This window comes from Balaenoptera acutorostrata, chromosome 11, assembly GCF_949987535.1.
Source record: "Balaenoptera acutorostrata chromosome 11, mBalAcu1.1, whole genome shotgun sequence".
Lineage (NCBI taxonomy): Eukaryota > Metazoa > Chordata > Mammalia > Artiodactyla > Balaenopteridae > Balaenoptera > Balaenoptera acutorostrata.
Genome location: NC_080074.1, coordinates 70,781,597 through 70,803,644, shown reverse-complemented (window position 1 = coordinate 70,803,644; position 22,048 = coordinate 70,781,597). Strand labels below are relative to the sequence as shown.

The 22,048-nt window shown below is 40.5% G+C and overlaps 2 protein-coding genes across 10 annotated transcripts in view; one reads left to right on the top strand and one right to left on the bottom strand.

The window, feature by feature from the left end:
• Positions 1–7,049: 7,049 nt before the first annotated feature.
• The window catches only part of TMEM117 (transmembrane protein 117), a 535,157-nt gene continuing 520,158 nt past the window's right edge, over positions 7,050–22,048 (top strand). For 7 of the 9 annotated variants that reach the window (XM_057556894.1, XM_057556897.1, XM_057556900.1 and 4 more), the window contains exons 1-2: positions 7,413–7,721; positions 17,252–17,556. In XM_057556894.1, the coding sequence (XP_057412877.1) occupies positions 17,280–17,556 (277 nt within the window). In that variant the 5' untranslated portion in view covers positions 7,413–7,721; positions 17,252–17,279. Of the gene's footprint in view, positions 7,136–7,412; positions 7,722–17,251; positions 17,557–22,048 lie in introns of those variants that run through there. The other 2 variants (XM_007168344.3, XM_057556895.1) reach the window with 2 other exon arrangements.
• Positions 7,221–12,310, bottom strand: LOC130709285 (basic proline-rich protein-like). The gene is made up of 2 exons (XM_057557548.1): positions 12,071–12,310; positions 7,221–8,018 (listed from the first exon to the last, which is right to left on the bottom strand). Exons 1-2 carry the CDS (start codon positions 12,308–12,310, stop codon positions 7,221–7,223), a joined length of 1,038 nt encoding a protein of 345 aa, XP_057413531.1.

Here is a 22,048-nt window from a genome sequence, read left to right as displayed (position 1 = left end):
GTACAGAAAAATCCCTTTGCCCGGCCATTTATAGGCTGAAATGGAGGCTAGGTGAATCAGTCATTTGGTAAAAGAAACTCTGTGGGAATATAAGCAGGGCAGGGATGAGATAAATAATTATGATAATAAAAAGAACATTTATGGAGAACTTAATATGAACGAGGCCAAATGTTAAAAGTAAAACACACATTATTTAATCCCTCTAACAACCTGTGAGGCAAGTACTAAGTAATTTGCTTAATATCACATTGCCACTATCTGTGCAGAGCCAGGATTTCAGAGCACAGGCTCTAATATTCCAAGCAGTAGACATGTAATGATCTTTTCTCAAGCAAAATTCAGGACATGTGTACTAACTAAAATATATCAGGGACTTGCCTGGTGGCGCAGTGGTTAAGAATCTGCCTGCCAATGCAGGGGACACGGGTTCGAGCCCTGGTCCGGGAAGATCCCACATGCCATGGAGCAACTAAGCCCGTGTGCCACAACTACTGAGCCTGCACTGTAGAGCCCGCGAGCCACAACTACTGAAGCCCGCGAGCCTAGAGCCCGCGCTCCGCAACAAAGAAGCCACCGCAATGAGAAGCCCACGCACAGCAACGCAACTAGAGAAAGCCCGCGCGCAGCAACGAAGACCCAACGCAGCCAAAAATAAATAAATTTATAAAATATATCAGTGTACGCTGGGTACAGTGGGACTAGACATTTACAATTACGTCTGCTGAGGAAAATCCTGGCAAGAGAGTCATTGACCTTTAAATACCAGAAGAAAATTATGGATCAGTTTCAAATTTCTATTCTTGCCTCTTTGGAAACAAGGGAATTATACTGTTTGTATTTTGAGTGTGCAATAAGCATCATCTTGATTGACCTATTGGAAGTTAAAAATAATTTTGCTTGGAGTACATCAAATCACTGATGAAAGGGTTTCCTGATAGACTTGGTACAGACTACTGATGCTTCCGCCTATAGTTTCCTTTTGCTTTCAAAGGGCCATTTAGAGAGGATACAGTTTGGTCATGATTAAAGTTTTCATCAAATTTTGAAATGTATATTGAGCTTGTCTTTTCCTTTTTTTAAAATGCAGAGTATAACTGTATTATTAATCTACTGGGATAGATGAGGCAAACAGAAGAACATCATGTGGTTACTTCTAATTTCTGCCCTCTTGGGTCAGACTGTACAAAGGAATTATATGTAAACAAGACATATTTTAAGCCTGTCTGTCTGCAGGGTTGACTCTGTATGTGGAGGTAGAGTAGGCAGAAGACCGGATAGTGGCATTTTAGAGTTTCCTACTTGAACTATTTATATCATTGCGCTGACATTGTCTGAAACTGTGGCCAATTTACTGCCTATAAAGAAAAGAAACGGAGCTGTCTGGGTTAAAATATGGATGGGATGAGTGTGAGATATGCAGCTCTGCCATCTTGGTTTCTTCTTGGGGCTTCTATCCACAATACCATTTTCAAACACTGCTGGCCAACACTAGAGAAATGGTTAATTTCTGTGAGTAAACAGTCACCATCTGTGCAATGGACCAAAACATTTTGGTCTGGAGGAAAGTTTTCATAGAACATTAAGGTTTGATGGGAAGGAAGAATGGCCTTTATTGAGAGCCTATCATGTACCTGGCATTCTATATATAGGTGTCTTACACACATTAAGGCATTTAAAACTCCCAGTAGGTCTGTGTGGTAGGTGGCAACTGGGATGGAAAGAGACTGGAGAATAGGGAGAACAGTAGCCTAAATCCTGAATAGGATCTGTCCTTGAACAGGCCAAAAGACCTACCTTGGGCCCATAAGTCCATGTCCAGATGTAACATCTCACCACTTTAATGGTGAAGAAAAGAAGACCTAGGGATTCTTACGGTCATCCTATAGTAGCAATCTGCTCAGGGTTGCAGCTAGGGTTGTGATGGAACCAGAATTCACACCCATATTCCTTATTCCAGGCCTCCTAACTGTAAAGCCCACATCCCTTTTGAGGTACACAGGGAGGAAGTATAAGATGAGAGGTTAAAATGTGGGCTGGCGAGACACACGGCCTGGTTTCTGATCCTTGCTCCACCACTCTGGCTAGTCGTGAGATCGTGCATGAACTGCTCAGTCTCTGCTTGTCTCTTTCCTCAAAGGCAAACATAGAAGTGAAACTAACAGCAGTATCTCACAGGTCTGTTGCAGAGATTAAACACTTTAATACATGAAATGGGCCTGGTGCACAGTAAGCCTTCAGGAAATCAAGCTTTTATCACTACATGTTACTGTGACAAAGATCAAGTGTAAAGGCTATTCTCCTGTCTGGTTCTTAGATAAGGGTGAACGGGAGATCGTGGATGGCTATCAAAGCAAAGGGCACAAGCTTCTTGGTCAGTGGTAAAAAGCGAGCATTGATATTGAAGAAAATCCTGCTCATTTCAATATTTTGCCTTGAAGTGGTCCTGGAGAACTGTATTCTTTAAAACTTGAGACCTCTCAATTAAGAACAAATAGTAAGCATTGGTTAAGTTTATTCTTAAAATTATTATTAAAGGAAGCCAGACCATGAGTTAAGAAGGCAGGGATCTAAAGGTAGGGTAATGAGCACCATGTAACCGAGGCCAGACTTTTCAGTTCTGATTAACTGAAATTCATTCTAGTAGATACCAGAGTAATTCAACCAATCATGGAGTGGAGTGAGTTCTATCTTTCAAGTAGACAGAAGAGAAGCTGCTCAATGATTTTAACCCCAATATCCTTTGAAATACAATGTGTTGTACACACTGTCTTTCAGGGATAGGAAAAGTGTCTTTTGTTTTGCTTTGTTTTGTTTTTCTGGGGGAGGGGGTGATAGTTAAGAACCCACAGGTCTCAGTATTATGCTGCACAATTTTTGAAGCTTTAATATTTTCCAGTTTTAACTAATTGAAGATTCCTTGCTTTAAATGAAGATATAAGGAAAATATAGCAAGTGGTGAAGAGGTAGAGAAAAGGAAACCCTAGTACACTGTCAGTGGGAATGTAAATCGGTGTAGCCACTATGGTAAACATTATGGAGGTTCCTCAAAAAACAAAAAATAAAACTACCATATGATCCAGTAATCCCACTCCTGGGTATATATCTGAAGAAAACAAAAACACAAATTTGAAAAGATACATGCACCTCAATGTTCATTGCAGTATTATTTACAATAGCCAAGATATGGAAGCAACCTAAATGTCCATCAACAGGTAAAGAAGATGTAGTATGTGTGTGTGTGTGTGTGTGTGTGTGTGTGTGTGTGTGTGTGTGTATATATATTATATATATATATATATATATATATATATATATATAAAATGGTGTTTGCAGATGACATGATACTATACATAGAGAATCCTAAAGATGCTACCAGAAAACTACTAGAGCTAATCAATGAATTTGGTAAAGTAGCAGGATACAAAATTAATGCACAGAAATCTCTTGCATTTCTATACACTAATGATGAAAAATCTGAAAGTGAAATTAAGAAAACACTCCCGTTTACCATTGCAACAAAAAGAATAAAATATCTAGGAATAAACCTACCTAAGGAGACAAAAGACCTGTATGCAGAAAATTATAAGACACTGATGAAAGAAATTAAAGATGATACAAATAGATGGAGAGATATACCATGTTCTTGGATTGGAAGAATCAACATTGTGAAAATGACTATACTACCCAAAGCAATCTACAGATTCAATGCAATCCCTATCAAACTACCAATGGCATTTTTCACAGAACTAGAACAAAAAATTTCACAATTTGTATGGAAACACAAAAGACCCCGAATAGCCAAAGCAATCTTGAGAACGAAAAATGGAGCTGGAGGAATCAGGCTCCCTGACTTCAGACTATATTACAAATCTACAGTAATCAAGACAGTTTGGTACTGGCACAAAAACAGAAATATAGATCAATGGAACAGGATAGAAAGCCCAGAGATAAACCCATGCACATATGGTCACCTTATCTTTGATAAAGGAGGCAAGCATATACAGTGGAGAAAAGACAGCCTCTTCAATAAGTGGTGCTGGGAAAATTGGACAGGTACATGTAAAAGAATGAAATTAGAACACTCCCTGACACCATACACAAAAATAAACTCAAAATGGATTAAAGACCTAAGTGTAAGGCCAGACACTATCAAACTCTTAGAGGAAAACATAGGCAGAACACTCTATGACATAAATCACAGCAAGATTCCTTTTGACCCAGCTCCTAGAAAAATAGAAATAAAAACACAAATAAACAAAAGGGACCTAATGAAACTGAAAAGCTTTTGCACAGCAAAGGAAACCATAAACAAGACCAAAAGACAACCCTCAGAATGGGAGAAAATATTTGCAAATGAAGCAACTGACAAAGGATTAATCTCCAATATTTACAAGCAGCTCATGCAGCTCAATAACAAAAAAGCAAACAACCCAATCCAAAAATGGGCAGAAGACCTAAATAGACATTTCTCCAAAGAAGATATACAGATAACCAACAGACACATGAAAGAATGCTCAACATCATTAATCATTAGAGAAATGCAAATCAAAACTACAGTGAGATATCATCTCACACCAGTCAGAATGGCCATCATCAAAAAAATCTAGAAACAATAAATGCTGGAGAGGGTGTGGAGAAAAGGGAAAACTCTTGCACTGTTGGTGGGAATGTAAATTGATACAGCCACTATGGAGAACAGTATGGAGATTCCTTAAAAAACTAAAAATAGAACTACCATATGACCCAGCAATCCCACTACTGGGCATATACCCTGAGAAAACCGTAATTCAAAAAGAGTCATGTACCAAAATGTTCATTGCAGCTCTATTTACAATAGCCAGGACATGGAAGCAACCTAAGTGTCCATCATCGGATGAATGGATAAAGAAGATGTGGCACATATATACAATGGAATATTACTCAGCCATAAAAAGAAATGAAATGGAGGTATTTGTAGTGAGGTGGATGGACCTATAGTCTGTCATACAGAGTGAAGTAAGTCAGAAAGAGAAAAACAAATACAGTATGCTAACACATATATATGGAATCTAAGGGAAAATAAAGGTCATGAAGAACCTAGTGGCAAGACGGGAATAAAGACACAGACCTACTAGAGAATGGACTTGAGGATATGGGGAGGGGGAGGGGTAAGATGTGACAGGGTGAGAGAGTGGCATGGACATATATACACTACCAAACGTAAAATAGATAGCTAGTGGGAAGCAGCCGCATAGCACAGGGAGATCAGCTCGGTGCTTTGTGACCACCTAGAGGGGTGGGATAGGGAGGGTGGGAGGGAGGGAGATGTAAGAGGGAAGAGATATGGGAACATATGTATATGTATAACTGATTCTCTTTGTTATAAAGCAGAAACTAACACACCATTGTAAAGCAATTATACTCCAATAAAGATGTTTAAAAAAAAAATGGAATACTACTCAGCTATAAGAAAGAATAAAATTCTGCCATTTGCAACAACATGGGTGGACCTGGAACGGTATTATGTTTAGTGAAATAGGTCAGACAAAGACAAATATTGTATGTTATCACTTATACATGGAATTTAAAAAATAAAGCAAATGGATGAATATAACAAAGACTCACGGATATAGAGAAAAAACTACTGGTTACCAGTGGGGAGAGGGGTGGGGGGAGCGGCAACATTGGGTAGGGAATTAAGAGCTACAAACTACTATGTATAAAATAAATAAGCTACAAATATATATTGTACAGCACAGGGAAATATAGCCATTATCTTATAATAACTTTGGAATATAATCTATAAAAATACTGAATCACTATGCTGCACATCTGAAAGTAATATAATATTGTAAATCTATAGTTAAAATATGTATCTATATAGCATATGGAACTCATGTTAATTAGTTACATGGTTTAATAATTTTTTGTAAAATAATCCTGATTATAGTTACAAAAGCACAGTAGACTCTAATAGTTAAACTGTGGAATTAATCTGCTATTTATTGAGCCATTACTATAACTCATCATGTTAGGTATTGAGGATGCAATGGTGAGTAAGATTTAGTCTCTGCCCTCAAAGAGCTTGTTGTTTAGTGGGGGAGAAAAAGAAGTTGTAAAAAAGTACGGCAAATGTAAGAAATGTCACAGTAAAATGTACAAAGTCCTAGCATAGGAAATAACTCTTTCTGGGAAAACTTGTGAAAGCTTCACTATGCTGAGAGTTCCATAAGATGATCACAAACTGTGACTACAATGTAGATATATGTGATCATTCTTAGAAGTAGAACAAATGTCAAACTAGTGAGAAGTATGGCAGTGGACTCCCATTGATCCCTGTGTACACTAGCTACACTGCAGGACTTGAGAATGGCTCTCTCTATACCATCTCAAAATCTGCTGACATCTCAGCTCTCCCTGTTGCTACCCAATTTATTCCTGAATCATGCTGCCAGGCCAGGAGAGAGGCTCTTCTCCTCCTAAGTTTGCTACTGTTAAGTAGATATGAATTATCACATTTTCCATTTGACTATACAAACTAGTGGTCACTTCTGTTAGCATGGAATATCAGTATGCCGGATAGCAGTTTTTAATACATTATAAGCAACCTGTAAATTGAGGTAGCAGTTGTTATTGGGTGTGGATGGAAACAAGGCCACACACATATATGATGGAAAAGATGCTACAACAGGAAGAAAGGAACCTGTTAAATGTGGTCAGAGGGTCTTCCTCCTGCATGCTGCAAAGGAATCACTTAAGCACTACAGAATGATAGTTTATTGAGAGCTTCAGGCTGCAGAAAGGTTAAAAATTGTGCTCCTGTGTGCTTCCGTATATATGTGTGCATAAATGCATGTATGCATTTATATATGTGTGTATACATATGCAGCTCACTTCTAAGTGTGTATGAATGTGTTTGTGCTTATAAAAGTGTGTACATGTGTGAATATAGTAGCATATGTTTTGTGTAAGTCAGGCTGGAAAGTAAGTTTCAGACTTCTCAGATCGTCGCGGGCTCTGTCTCTTCCCACCCCCAGCCCTCCACGCCACCAATAGACAAAAGCAGGAAGGATGCCCTGTGACCCGACCGCGTTAGAAAGTTTGCAGCTCTTAGAGGACATTCCACCTGGGAACCTCATTGGTTGCCCGCAGGATGGTGGGTTTTATAAGTCGGCCGATTCCCCCCGGGAAGAAGGGGCTGCTGTTGACAGGCTAGGCTGAAGCCCTGCCGCCCCCGGCCGCTAGCCCCTACCCCTCCGGGTACCGAAGTCGGCCCCCGCCCGCCGCCGCCGCCACCGGCTCTGCAGAGGAGGGCCCGGCCCGGGCAGCTCGGCCGCGGCGCACGACCCGCGGGCTGGAGTCGGGCCGCGGCGCGGGCCCGAGGGGAGGGAGCGGGAGGGCAGGGGCGGGGGCGGCGGGAGGGCAGAGGCGGGGGTGGCGGGAGGCCATGCCTCCAGCTGCGGAAGCTGCCGCACAGCTGGAGCCGGCGCAGTCTGCGCGGCGCTGTCGCCCTCGCGCTCCCGCTGCCCGGCCCGCGGCCGGCGGACTTTGCGGAGGGCCCCCGGCGTAGGCGGCGACGGGTGTGGGCCGAGCCGGTATTTATAGCTCGGTGACAGCTGCGGTGGCAGCGACGCCGCCGGCCCGTCTCGCCGCGCTTGCCAGCGAGGCCGCGGGCGCGGCGGAGGGCTGCGCTCCACCGGGTCTCCCGAGTGCGGACGCCCTGAGCCCGCGCGGCCCCCTTGGTGAGTACGCTGCCCGGGCGCCCGGCGCGCCTCCCCCGCCGCTCGGTCCCGCTGCGGCGGAGCCCTCCCGGTCCGGCCGCCCGCAGCCGCGCCGCCTCCTCGTCCTGCCCGCGACTGCGGCCCCAGCCGCGTCCCCCGGCCCGCTGCCCAGCGACTCCTCTCCTCCTTTTCCGGGGTCGACGCGCCGAGGGGCCGTGCAGTGCCCGGGAGCGGGGCGCGCACCTGCCCTCCTGCAAAAGGAGGAGGAGGAGGAGGGCTAGGGGAGGGCTCGGGGCTCGGGGCGGCGGGACCCTCAAACTACCGGGGGTGAGGGTCGTCGCCAGGACGGACGGTGAACTTTCTTCGCTTCAGGGGTTCCTAGGATGCGAACAGAGTAAAAGCCCCAGTATTGATCGTTAATTAATTTAACAGGTTGTAGTTCAGGAGTGTTCGCCTTAAAAAACAAACCCCTCCATACCCCACAAAACTTCAGTGTTTGGGTGTTTACTGTCTTCATCGTGATTAATAAAGCTATTTGTCGAGTCCTGTTTTTGAAAATGCCCGAGGCCCACAAGTGTGTTTGACTCATGTGGGTCCACTTTAGCTGCCCTTATTCATTCTACTCGCTGTGGAACAATAAACGAGTGTGTGTGTATGAGAGAGAGATGCTAGTAAACATCACATGCTTATTTTAGTATTTATGTGTAGGTAAAAGTCTCATGAACAACATTTTATTTTTCGAGTAAAAGTGTGTTGAATAAATGTATTTGAATAAATGTATTTTCCCCCTAGTTATAAATGATATGTTGTTTGAAATCCAGAGAAGGACTTCCAGGAAGATTTCGGGGTTTTTTTTGTCTTCAGAAAAAAGTTCTTCCAATTTATTGAATGTGAAGTGTAGTAGGATCCCTGTAAAAACAATTTTTGTTGTAAAGTATTGAATTTTTGCCATGCTTATACTTTCTAACTCTATTCCTTCTCCCCCAGTCTTTGTACTTTAACGGTAATTATGGATTTTGACATTTTGACTCAGATATTTATTCCCACACCATCCCGCCTTCACCTGATCCTTGTGATCAGAAACCAGTACTTGTTTGTTGTATTTAATTTGCTTCTTAAAACTGTCAGTCAGTTAAAAGCAATTTCAGATATGAGTGAATTTTATTTTATTCATTAACTGTTACCTTATTTGGTGTTGTGTTTAGAATATGATCATAGCAATTAATTTTTTATCATCAACACATGTAATGAAAATGAAGTCTAAATATTTTTCAAGAATTCATTGGTGATTATTTTTCAACTTTAGGACATGAAAAGGACATTTTGATCAACATTTTGCCATTTTGATGGAAAGTTGGCTAATGTGTTAGTTCAGAGAGAACCCCAGAGCTGCTTTGCTTTCATGTTTTCTATTTTAAACACTTGCATTGGTTCAGTGCTTTGTTATCCCAAAGACTGAAGGACAATAACAAGGGAAGAACATAATTTAAAGGTTGAAACTACGTGAAGAGAAAGTCTAGGAAGTGATTTATGGATGCGATCCTCTAAATTAGCTAGGGTACCACAAATACAATCCTGGTATTTGTACAGAGTCACTTATGGTGGTTTCATTGATTGACTTAAAAGGTTGATTTTTATTTAAAAGGCTGTGTGGTCTCTTGCATTGGACTAAAAGTAAGAAGTTCCAATTTTACTTCTGTTATTTACCGCTGTTTGTATTTTTAAAACCTGTATTAAGCACTTGCATTACGTAAAAATACTGTGTGTCATCTCCTCATGCCTGCCTGCCTTTTCATCTAACAATTCAAGATAGTAAACTAAGACCTATCCTAACCTCAGGACTGGTCCAGGCAAATATATATTTGGTTTTCTCACCTTATGACATTTCTCATTTTACAGACTTGGATATTCCATTATCCAGAGTCTGTTCTGTCTGGAATGGAATATTCAGTGCTTTTTTCTCACCCAAGACTGGCCTGTTATCCAACCGTCATCACACAGTTTTTCATTTACTCATCCATCAGCAAAGATTTATTGGGTGCCTACTAGGTGCACATCATCACCTCATTCTTACCCTTGCTCCCTCCCCATTGGAAGTTTATTAGGTGTTATAATTTTCAGGGTAGGGAATACACAGTAATTAAGAGTATTGACTTTGGGGTAATAAAGAGGTAGTTCTCTCTGCTTCTGCCAGTTGGTAGCTGTATGACCTTGGGCAAATTATAACCTTTTAAAATCTCTATTTCTTCACTGGTAAATCCAAAGGTTTGGTCTAAATGTTAATTGAAATAATGCATGAAGAATGCTTGCCAAGAGCCCAACACATAAAAAGCACTACAAAATGTTAGTTCCTATTATGTTGCCTGTCTGCTCCAACAGTGCTCATCTCAGGAAATGCATTCCCATCTCAGGAAATGGCAAATCCATTCTGGGGTTTGCCAGGCCATGTCCACATCCAGTCTACCAGTACATCTTGTCATCTCTTCTTAAATGTATCCAGAATCTGATAAATTTCCAAGCATCAGGCAGAGTGGTCATATTGCATCACTCTCTGCTTCCCCTCTCCCACAGGGTGAAGCCCACATGGTAGGATGGCCTCAAGGCCTGACGGTGATGCTGCCTCCCAGATCTCTAGTCCTTTCATACTCCTCTGCACCCACACCCTGTCTAGTCACACTAGCCTCCTGGCTGTTCCTTAAATGCACTAATCACGCACCCAGCACAGGCCTTTACAATTGGGAGTTCCCTCTGTGTGGATCACTCTTTCCCCAGATATCTGCTTGCCTCACTTCCTTCTTTCACGCCTGGGCAATTGTCACCTTATAGTGAGGGCTTCTTCAACTTCCCTCACTCCTGACACCCCCTATTAACTTTCTCCTGTTTTAATTTTCTCCAGCAACTTAAAACTTTCTAAAATACTGTGTGTTTCATTTTTCTCTGTTTAATGTCTGTTTCCCTCAATTGAGACTCTAAGATGCAAGGCAACAGGGGTGTTGTCTGTTAGTAACCTTCCCACATAGGCCAGTGCCTGGCACAAATAGGCAATTGGTAAATAGTGAACAAATGAATGAAGAAATTATGGAATTAGTATGGAATTAACAAAAAGTGGACTTCACCACTTTCTGTATATGATTTTGGAACAAGTAGCTTGACCTCTCTGAGCCTCATTTTCAATATTTGTAAAATAAGGATGATATTCATCCTTTATGTTGTTATATTAAAATCCTTTGACACTGAGAATAGCATGTGAAAAGCACTCAGTAAATGTAATATAGAGTTGATATTATTTTCATGCTCATGTTTAGTGGGAATGACCAAGAGACACTTGTATTTTAATAGTGGTGCTCAGGGTAGGAAGTTCCTGAAAGTGACCAGGCACTTTACAAATGAAATCTCCTTTAGTCTTCACTACAACCCTATGAGGAAAGTACTTGCATTAGGATTCTGCTGGTGAAGAAATGGAATCTCAGGGCGGTTAGGGATTCCCTCAAGGTCACGGAGCTAGTGAGTAGCAGGGTCAGGTAGAACTGGACCATATTCCTCCCACTGCCATTTGTTTTGCCTTCCTGATTCCTTTGATCATTTCTATAAAGTCATTCTAAAGGTGTGATTTCACCCATTAAGAACACTAAGAGGTAAAATGTGATATAAACATAGGCTATCATTGTTTATCTGTTAAGGAAACAGTATTAAATAATTTAAAGTTCTGTCTGCCCTTTTGATAGGCAATTTTAAAAGCGATGATTTCCTAGGGATTAAATGAAATGATTGTAAAAAGTATTCTGTTAACTGCAAAGAACTTTACATACATTAGCATAATACTATAGCTAGGTAACTGAAGAAAATAGCCTTTAACTTTGTCTTGTACTAATACAGCCAAGAAGTGTCCAAAACACAGCTGTCTGCTGCACAAATTGCAGACCGCAAAAACTAAAGCACAAGAAGTCTTTTTAAACGTTATTTTTTAGGAAATTAGACTCAAGGTGCTGGAAGAAAGTTCACACTCTTGGCAGAGTACAGGTGCAGTCATCTTTAATAAGCCCTTTGACAAGAGCTAAGAAGGGTTACAGGTGAATTTTCAGACATAAATACCAAGGAGCTTCAAAAATTTTGGAGAAATTCTTTTTTTATCCAGAATAGTACTCCACAATGAAAATGATGTTATTACCTGGTTAGGTATCACTAGATGCTAAGACCTACGTTAGCAGAGCTGGGCTTTGAGGGAATTTGACTTGGCTAGTAACAATGTCTTTTGTATAGCATATTTTATTAGTTCTTCAAGGACTTTGCCATATGCATTCATAAATTTTTTAAAATAGAAGTGATACGCTCTATCTTGATGATACTTGTCATTATGCAAAAAGTATCACCTGAGCCAGGGTTCCTGCTGAGGAAACATGAAATTCATACTCCTGAAGTCCTTGAGTATTTTCACTTATTTGTAAAAATCCTAATAAGTAAGGAAGGCAGGGTACTCTTGGTGTAATCAAACAAATTATTACAACAATTATTAGGGCGTCGATGTTGTCCAGGTCCAGGACCTGCTTATCTTTTACGTAAACTGTTGGAGGTGCCTCCAAACTAGTCTCGCCATTTTCATCATACCTCATACCAGTGGATCATTTTCCAAGCTGGCAGAGAAATCTTTTTAAAACCCTGCTCCAAACAATTGTACTGCTCTTCGGATCTGAAAACTTTGAATCCGTAGTGTCTACTCAGTAAAATACAGAACAGTACTTTTGTATAATCTTCCTTGTATAACTGGCCCCAAATTACCCTCAACTCTCCCAGGATACTCCCAAGTGCTCTATGTTCCAGCCACACAGAACTACTGATACATCTCTGTGCCTGTCCCAGATAGCCTTTCCTGTGCCTTTGCTCAGCTGATCTTCCCAACTTGAGTGTAATTACCCTACCTTCCATTTTTCCATCCTTAGCCTTTAGTACCAGGTGAAATACTGGCTTGTAGTAAAATGCATGACGTTTCTAATATCTACTCTAAACATTAGTCCCTCTAGAGTTGGAAACCATGACTGAAGGCCTATGGATTATCAGACGGTATATAAAGTTTCAACCTGTAGTTAACCATCATCTTCGTCATTGCTATTATGTGAAAAAGCAGAGGCTTCCAAGGTATTGATGGTGACATCTACCTAATGATATTATCAGGAGAGAGAATTGAATGGTGTGAATTAGTCTAGTTCTCAGAGGTGCAGTGTTCTCCCTAAGCAGAGTTGGAAAATCACAGAATGAATATCAGTGATGCATTGCAAAAGGACACTCAGATCGACTCAACTACTTATACTGATGCTCAAAGGAGAAGGAAGAAATTCGAGGAATCCCAGTTCTTTCTGATCATGCTACCAAGTCAGTTTGAATAGTAATAGTAGACTCATTTATCCTACAAGTACTTTGAATCTTTTATATCAGTGGGCTTTATTATTAGGAACTTTATAAACAACATGAAAAGGGCAAGATTTTGGAATTTATGTCTTCGCATGGGGAAGGTGTAGCATAGAATGTTGAAGCCACGTAGCTTGGATTTGAATGCTGGCTGTGGCATAGGCTTGTTTTGTTCTGTCATGCCAGTTACTAAACTCAGTTTCAACATTGCTTACAATAGATTATCTCTTCATTGGACTGCTATGAAATGTAAATGAGATGTCTGTAAAGCTCGTTAGCATAGTGTCGGCTATATGTTAAGTCCTGAATAAATGTTAGCCTTAGTAATAATGATAACAGTGCAGAACCTGGGGCTGAAATGAGATAGTAACTGTAGGGGTGGGCATGGGGTGTGTCAGTGCTTGTTCCTGGCTGAGTCATCCTCGCAGTCTTTGGACTCAGCTGTTCTTCTCTTCCCTTAGCGGAAGGAATGGCAGATTGCTCTGCCTTCTCGTCTCGCCTAAATGAGGGGACTGATCTCCACTCAGCTTATCCACTAGGTGCTTACTGATCACCCACTATGAGCCCAGCACTTTGCTTGCTCTGAAAGTAAAGAGCCCCTTCTCTGGGGACTTTGTGTTCTAGTGAGGGAGACAAACACATAAAAAACAGATCATTTCACTACGATCTGCTAAGAGCTACGATAAAAGCACATTTATTTATGATAAAAGCTCAACTGTGGTAGCAGAATTGAATTTTAAAAAGTTAAAAAAAATTTTTAGACTGTGTACACAGTGGAGCATTGTCAATTTGAACAACCTCAATCCTGGATTATTAACATTAGAGTCAATTGGTTGTATTGATCATCAGGATGCTTTATGGGAACTACAGAGAGGAAAGCAGTAGTTTTGGTGCTCTGGATAACAGGCCGAGATCACCTGGCAAACTTTTGGCAACCTTGTGTATGAAGTCAGGAAGTGGAGATGAGCACAGGTGTTGTTTAAGTTATGATGTAGGTTTGGAAATTTGGGACCCTCTAGAAGACATCACTTCCCCTTTAGAGTATGAGGCAAGAATAAATAACCACATTTAGCATAAAATAAAAAGACCAAATGATCCTGTTCACTAAGCTAATGTCTAAGTCACTGAATCTAGTTAGGGGAGATGAAGACTAAGCTGTAAACATGATGGGAACTATTTATTGGAACAAACACTTCTGGCTTTGTGGTGGTGTATTAGAGAGATCAAGGGCTAGGAATGGATTTTGATTGAAGTGCTGGCTCTTCCACTCGCTAGATATGCAAATTAAGTAGGCAGCACCTGCTCTGCTCCTTTGTTTTCTTACCTGTAACGTGGGAATGATAGTAGCGTTCATAGCATGCTGTGGGAATTAGGATCTCTACTAGGGCAGGATTGTTGTTCAGTACTATAGTTCTCTATCTTGAAACAATATAAATATTGGAGAGGAACAGCTGTCTCCAAGTTTTTTGAATGTTGTAATTCAGTTTGGACATGTGGACATTACATAGCCCACAAAGCAAGGTTCTGAAGTTAACAACAACAACAATAAAATAAGTATATGCCAACTCTCCACAAAGCATTTATTTAAAAAAACAATCAAGGTTATATGTAATCAGTGTTCTAAATCCTGCTGCCTTGCTTGTGTGTGGGTGGGGAAGGGAGGTGGTGGGACAGTTACACCAGAATTCCCCACTGGTAGGAGAAGCAATGTAGAAACCTGTTAACTTGTGAACTGACACCCCTGTCCAGTTCTGATGGGCATGTAGGAACGATTCCTGCTTCAAGACTCATTGGCCTTGAGGTGTTTCTATATATTCTCTTCTAATAGTGGTCTTTCGACATTTCCAAAGATGTTGCATAAAATCAAATTGACAGCTGACCCATTCTGGCATTCTAGCATATTGAATACTGTGAAAATGCATGACGTGTTTTTTCTTCACCACTTCCTCTGCTCTCTTTGGTGTGAGAACCACACAGGTGTTTGGGTGATGAACCTCACATAAAAAAAAAAAAAAATCACCATTCCTTAGTGAACTGGGCTACACATGCTGGGAACAGATATTTTGGAGTATTCATGAAGATCACAAAGGACTTGAAATTGCTTAGAAGGTTTATGAATCCGAGGCACAGTAACTATTTGTTGTGCTAAATTTTACTGCCAGTTGTTTTGTGTGTTTACATAGCTTTTCTAAAATAGCTAAGCCAAGTCTTCATTAGCTTAGATTGTGGGTTGACTTGACATTCATCAGCCCAGAATTCTGGACTGGAACTTGGGAGCCAGCCTTGGAGCCTATTCTCAGATCTTCCCTTGACTTCAAGTTACTTCAGGTTTGTGGCTTGCTCTTTGTATTTTTAGCCACGTGTAAAATGAGAATTTTATTATTATTATTATTATTATTACCCCAGATTTAATCAGCTTTCTTGCTGGGAAAAAAAGAGCTGTAGCTTAGTCTGAGCACCAAATGGGCTCACCAGAACTGAACCCCAGAACTAGATAGACTTAATCACCCAGCCCCAGACCTGATGGACCTAGACAGGCTTGTGTTCCTATGGGCAGGCTGGCTCCCAAAGAGGAAAGAGAGAGGAGCCGAGCAAGACTTAGGGGGTGGGGCCTGGACATCAGCATTTTAAGAAAGCTTCTGTACTCGAAGTGTACATCCACGTTAGGGCCCAGCCCTTTAGGCATATCACATATTTTGCGAGGCTTCTGTGCCTTTGCATATGCCTAAATTGAGCATCCTTGCCTTCTTCACTGGGGGAAAAACCCTACTGATCCCCCAACCTCCAATTCGGGTATGTCCTCCTCTGTGAAATCTTCCCCTTCCTCTTCACTTCCCACAAGCAGAGTTGCCCAAGCTCTCCTACCTGCAACTACTCTGCCATACACTTAGCTATTTCATGAACCTTATTCTGTGTTGAAATTATTTGGCAGGTAGACTGTGAACATTTTTGTAAAAGCCCCCCCCCACACACACACATTTGTCAATGTGAAAAAAAAAAAAGAAAAGGTCTGAAAGTATATCCATCAAATTATTAAGGGACCTTAACTCTGAGGAGAGGGGTTTGGTCAGAGGAGGATTTTTTTTTTAAATAAATAAATACATTGATTTATTTTTAGCTGCGTTGGATCTTCATTGCTACCCGTGGGCTTTCTCTTGTTGCGGCCGCGGTGCGCAGGCTTCTCATTGCGGTGGCTTCTCTTGTTGCAGAGCACGGGCTTTAGGGCTCATGGGCTTAGTTACTCCACGGCACGTGGGTTCTTCGCGGAGCAGGACTCGAACCCGTGTCTTCAGAATTGGCAAGCGGATTCTTAACCATTGCACCACTGGGGGAGCCCAGGAGGATGTTTATATTTTGTTAATATGTCCTCAGTTTACCTCTACATTGCTTTAATTTTTAAATGATACGTATTATGATTGTAACATAAAAATGATAATCTAAAAGAGGAAGAGTGTTGCATTATTTTTTTGCTGTATATTGCCTCCTGAGATGATTTTTTTTAAAATGGTTTTCCTTTTTTAAAAAAAATTTTATTTATTATTTATTTATTATTTATTTTTCGCTGTGTTGGGTCTTCGTTTCTGTGCGAGGGCTTTCTCTAGTTGCGGCAAGCGGGGGCCACTCTTCATCGCGGTGCGCGGGCCTCTCACTATTGCGGCCTCTCTTGTTGCTGAGCACAGGCTCCAGACGCGCAGGCTCAGTAGCTGTGGCCCACGGGCCCAGCCGCTCCGCGGCATGTGGGATCTTCCCAGACCAGGGCTTGAACCCGTGTCCCCTGCGTTGGCAGGCAGATTCTCAACCACTGCGCCAGCAGGGAAGCCCCTGAGATGCTTTTTACCTATCATTTCAGTCATCATCCCAATTTTGGACCATGATCTGCCCTCTCATGTCCCTCCCTCTCCCCCTACTCTTTCCAATACTCTCCTTCTTTCCTAAATCCCCATAGATCAGATGAGATGATGGGGAAGGGACCATCCTCAATCTCACTATCTTACTATCCTCAATCTCAGGCTTGTTTTGGTGCCATAAATAGGAATAGATCTTTTCCAAATACCTCTCTATTGAGCTGTTATAAATCTGAACAGATAACAGGAAGAGAGAGACTACTTGTTTTTCTGCTCTAACCCTGTGTATCTTTTCTTATGCAGGTAAACTACGGAATTGAAGTTTTGAAGGATGGATAAAGACTTTCGTTATTATTTCCAGCATCCCTGGTCTCGGTTGATTGTGGCTTACTTGGTGATCTTCTTTAACTTCTTAATATTTGCGGAGGACCCAGTTTCTCATAGCCAAACAGAAGCCAACGTTATTGTTGTTGGAAACTGTTTTTCATTTGTAACAAATAAATACCCTAGAGAAGTTGGCTGGAGGCTTTTGAAGGTGCTTCTATGGCTACTTGCCATTCTCATAGGACTAATAGCTGGCAAGTTTCTGTTCCATCAGCGTTTGTTTGGTAAGTACCCATGAAATGTAATGTAGATAATTATTTAGTTCTATACTCCAAGATAGAACTTTGTTATTTCTAAATGCCAGTTTAGAATGCATTTCAGTTTGCCTTCCAGCCTTAATTAGTTCTGTGCTGTTGTAGCTCTGGTTCTTCAACTGTTCTGTGTTTAATGGTGTACTTTTCTATGGCCTAAGGAATATTAGCATGAGGTAAAATTAGTTCTAAACTTAATTTAAAAAAAATGGTGTTACATCTAAAATGATTGTGTGTGTAATCTTATTTAAAGAAGACATGTAAATAGCTCTTTTCCCATAAGTAGTACCTAAGTATGATATCATAAAGGGTTTGTAAATCATAAAGAGAATGCTTCCGTATCACACCACATTCTCATTAAAGTAAGTTAACCGTTGCCCGTATATTTACACATATTGTTCATTCGGGGAATTAGAACAGGAACTCTTAACTTTTTCCCCTCATTTCTTTCTTTTTTTTTTTTTTGAACATTGGCTTTAGAATGTTTATTTTGAGCCTTATCAACCACAGAACAGTATTATAGTAAGGAATCTCTTGGTAGTAAGCAGCAGAAAAAGAGACTAAATTTGTTTAAGTTTAAAAGGTAACTTACTATATGGGTATTGGGATATTTCACAGAGACCAAGAGTAGAATTTGTTTTGTTAATTGGGATAATGGAAACGGGGGCTTGAATTCTACCAGGATGTTTTTTGTCTCAAGTTCTCTCTCATATCTGCTTTATTCTCCTTTCACACTGAAGATCAGTTTACATCCACTTAGAGAGACTGGCTTGACTCTTGGTCCCAAGTTTAAACTCTTAGATTTAAACGAAGTTGACCCAGGTTGGGTGTGATTCCTACCTCTGGCCCAATCGATTTTGGCCAGGAGGTGGGTGCAATTTATTCAACAAATTCATTGGTTACTTATTATGCCAGGCACTATTCTAGACATTGAATCAAAAAAGCAGGGTATCTGCCCTCATAAACACATCCTACAGGAGGGAGAAAGGTTCTAAACAAATAAATGTATAAAATGCAAAGAGGTGATAAATGCTATGGGGGAAAAGAAAGTTTTAAATGCTACTGGGTCAATTAGGGAGAGAACCTAGCAATGAAACTTGGAATTTAGCAATTATAAGATCATAGGTGACCTAGTGTGGGTGTTTTCAGTCTAGAAGTTTGGTTAGAAACAGATGGCAATGGTTCAGGGAATAAACAACAAATATATATGCATACATACACATAATATTATATATATATTCTTCTCAATCTCTACTCCTCAAACTGTTGCCATCTGTTTCTATTGCATAAACATATAAAATGTACATATTTTATATTATAAAATATGTAGTTTCAAGAAATTTGATGAGGAAATGGAAGAAGGAAATGGGAAGTAGCTATAAATGGAAAAAAGGCTAAGGGGAGATTTTGTTTTTCTTGTTATTTTTGATGATGGTGATTTTATTTGAGCAGTGAGATTAATTGATCTGCTTGTCATGGGGGAAGAAGCTAGACTGAAGTGCAGGTAAAGATATAGAAGGAAGACAGCATCTCTGAAGGTTGCTTTGGTCTGTGACTTAGGACACAGGCCACAAACAGTGGCCTTAGAGAGGACAGGAGGAGAGACCCCGGTTCCTCAGAAATAGTCATGAGTGAGATCGAGGTTGGTACTCTAGGAGGTACATTTGAGGTGGAGGAGTAGAGAGGTGAGTGTGCTCCCTCCTGGTGATTTCTATTTCACTACGAGGAAGGAAGAGCTAAAGATAAAGATGGAAGGATTGATGAGCAAGGGGCTTAAGAAGTGGTCAAACTTCAGAAGAGCTACTCTAGGGAATATAGATGTGAACTGACTAGGACAAATGAAAGGGTAACTGATGACCACCGAGGGCTGAGGTGGTTAGTCACTATAAATTTGAATGATACCAATCTGAATAGTTGAGCAGCTTTCTCTATGAGAGCTTAGTCACCTGGAACAGAATTTGAGTGATTCACCTGGTCGGGGAATACTCAGGCTTGCTGTACTGGAAACAAAGGATGGAAAATAAATGGAGAGTTCTAGTAAAAGAGGTATTGATTTGATTAGCAGGGGGTTCTGGCTGGGTGTGGAAAGGAGGTGAGGAAAACAGTGGTTTCGGAGGAGTGGGCAAGGGCCTGAAGATTTGGATGAAACAGAACAGGTGAAACCGGAGTAAGAGAAGGGAACGGACTGCTGGGTGTGGTTAAATGGCATGTTGTAACAGAAGTACAGCCATTCTTTAGTGGTGATTCCCAACTAGGGTGTGTTCTTTAGAGAGTGGGTGCTAAAGTTAAATGGAGAGATGGGGGTCATTGATACAGAGGATAACTGGGAACTGGGTGTGAGCTGGGCCGTCCACCGAATATTGAACAAGCGTGGTGTTGTTTATAGTAATCATATGGATAGAAGAGGTCAAGGGGAGGGGGTAAGCGAGAGATGGTCAGTTTTCAAAAGCGGGTGAAGGGTGCTGAGCAGGCAAAACAATAGATGTCCATTACAAGCAATGGCTGGATGCATCTGTAATCCACTCCATAAACTTGCTCAGGGTGGAAAGCTAAGGCAAGCTTAGACCAAAATATACAGTTTGGAGAAAAGTTATCAGCCTATATTATAAAAGACTGAATGAAAATCATATGGTGGAGGTAATGATATTAATAATAAGGGCAGATCATTTGGTTTTGTAATTACTACATTTCATTAAGTTATTCTATTGCCGTCCTGTCTCTTATACTAAAATCACATTTAGTCGTGGCTTACTTTTTAATTCTCTTATTGGTATAAATAATTCAGCCCTGAAAAAAAAATCATTCTAGATTTCAAGTAGTTTATTGACTACAAATTATTTTAAAACAATGCAAAAGTGTGTCCTTTTTTTTTTTTTTTGCTTGCGATAGCTAAGATTTTATAATATAGTGAACTTTATCACTTCTATTTGGTAAGTTACTTTTTTCTTTTTTTCCTGTTATTGAAAGTCTATGAAATTACATGGGGTATTAGAGAAGTGATGATAATCTGCAAATCTTCGTGATAACTGGCTAAGATAACTGGACTCCCGATTGAATTTTCTAATGAACTCCAAACTGGTCTTCTCCTTCTTTCTTTCTTCATGGCCATTGTTTCTTCCTTCACTCACAAACTGTTATTAGTCGTTTGCTCCTAATAGTTCTCTCCTCCTCCAGTTCATTCTGGATTTTGCTACTGGAATAATTTTTTTACATGGCTAAGTGGCTCCTATCACCTACAGAATAAAATCTAAACTCCAAAGCATGTTATGATCTGCTCCTGCCTGCCTTGTAACCTGGTCTCTTAACATTCCATACTCTACAGAATTATTTGCTGGCTCAAACCTGCTGTCTTCTCTTACGCCTCTGTGCTTTTGCATATGTGCTTTCCTATGCCCATCATGCTTGTCCTCTTCTTGTTAACTTGGCCAATTTCTCTTTTTCCTTCATATCCAAGTTCAAGTATTATCTCCTCTGTGGTATTTTCTCTGTCTCCCTCCTGTCAGACTGAAGTTGTCTTTTCTTCAGTTCCCACTTGTGTCCACTTGCACCAAAGCATGTACAGCAGGGTGCTTTGGAACTGACATCCAAGCAACCTTAGGGAAAAGAACCCCAAATTTAATGCAAGCACACACATTGTCCTCACTGGCTTGGAATGTGATAAATGATTCCACCCTTGTCCCCCACAAAGTAGTATTTGTACATAATTCACTTTTTTAAAAGGCCTTATTTAAACCTTTAACAATTTGTAGATGCAAGCTTGTGGTAGGTGGTGGTAATGGTAATGATGGTGTATGTAGGTTGAAAGGAGTGGGATTGTTCACTACAAGCACAGAAACTTTTGTTACAGAAATTGGAATGGTTCACAAAATAGTCAGAATCATTTTGTGTGATCAAGTAAACAGCTTTTTTTTTTTGTAATTCTCCAATGAAATGCCAAATAAAAATATTAAATAGAGTGCCACTACCGCTTTCATTTCATTAACTTGAGTCTTCCCTCACGTATTTTATTATGGAAAGTCTCTTCTTTGTAGATTCCAAAAAGACGACACAATATTGCCATTTTAAAGCATGCGTGAGGAAGAGTGAATGATTCTGTGATCACATGATTTAATCCAGTTCATTGGTTATAAATTTTATTTTTTATGAGACATGAATATTACAATGCTGTGGCTATTTAGTTAACAACATGAAACCCTCTCATGATTTATAATTTGTAGTGGGATTTGTCCCAAATAAAAATGCTGACTCTTGCAAATTGGAAATTGCTTTTTATCAGAGACAGAAACAATTAAATGCATTTAAAACTATTCCTCTCTCACCTGTGCTGTATGATTGGAATAAAATGAGAGAGTTGGTTTTCCTACATATTAGCACTAAACTTGTAAGATTTCAGGCTGGTCACAAATCCCAAATTTCCCAAATGCAGAGTATAATTTAAGAGCACATGTGAAATGAGAATTAATAC

Bases quoted from the DNA above. Each gene is read 5' to 3' on its own strand.
- LOC130709285 (XM_057557548.1), bottom strand. From the start codon at position 12,310: ATGAGGTATGATGAAAATGGCGAGACTAGTTTGGAGGCACCTCCAACA. The intron at 8,019-12,070 runs GTGATACTTTTT...CACCCCCGGTAG, and splicing joins CAGCAGGAACCCTGGCTCAG to TTTGAGGGTCCCGCCGCCCC.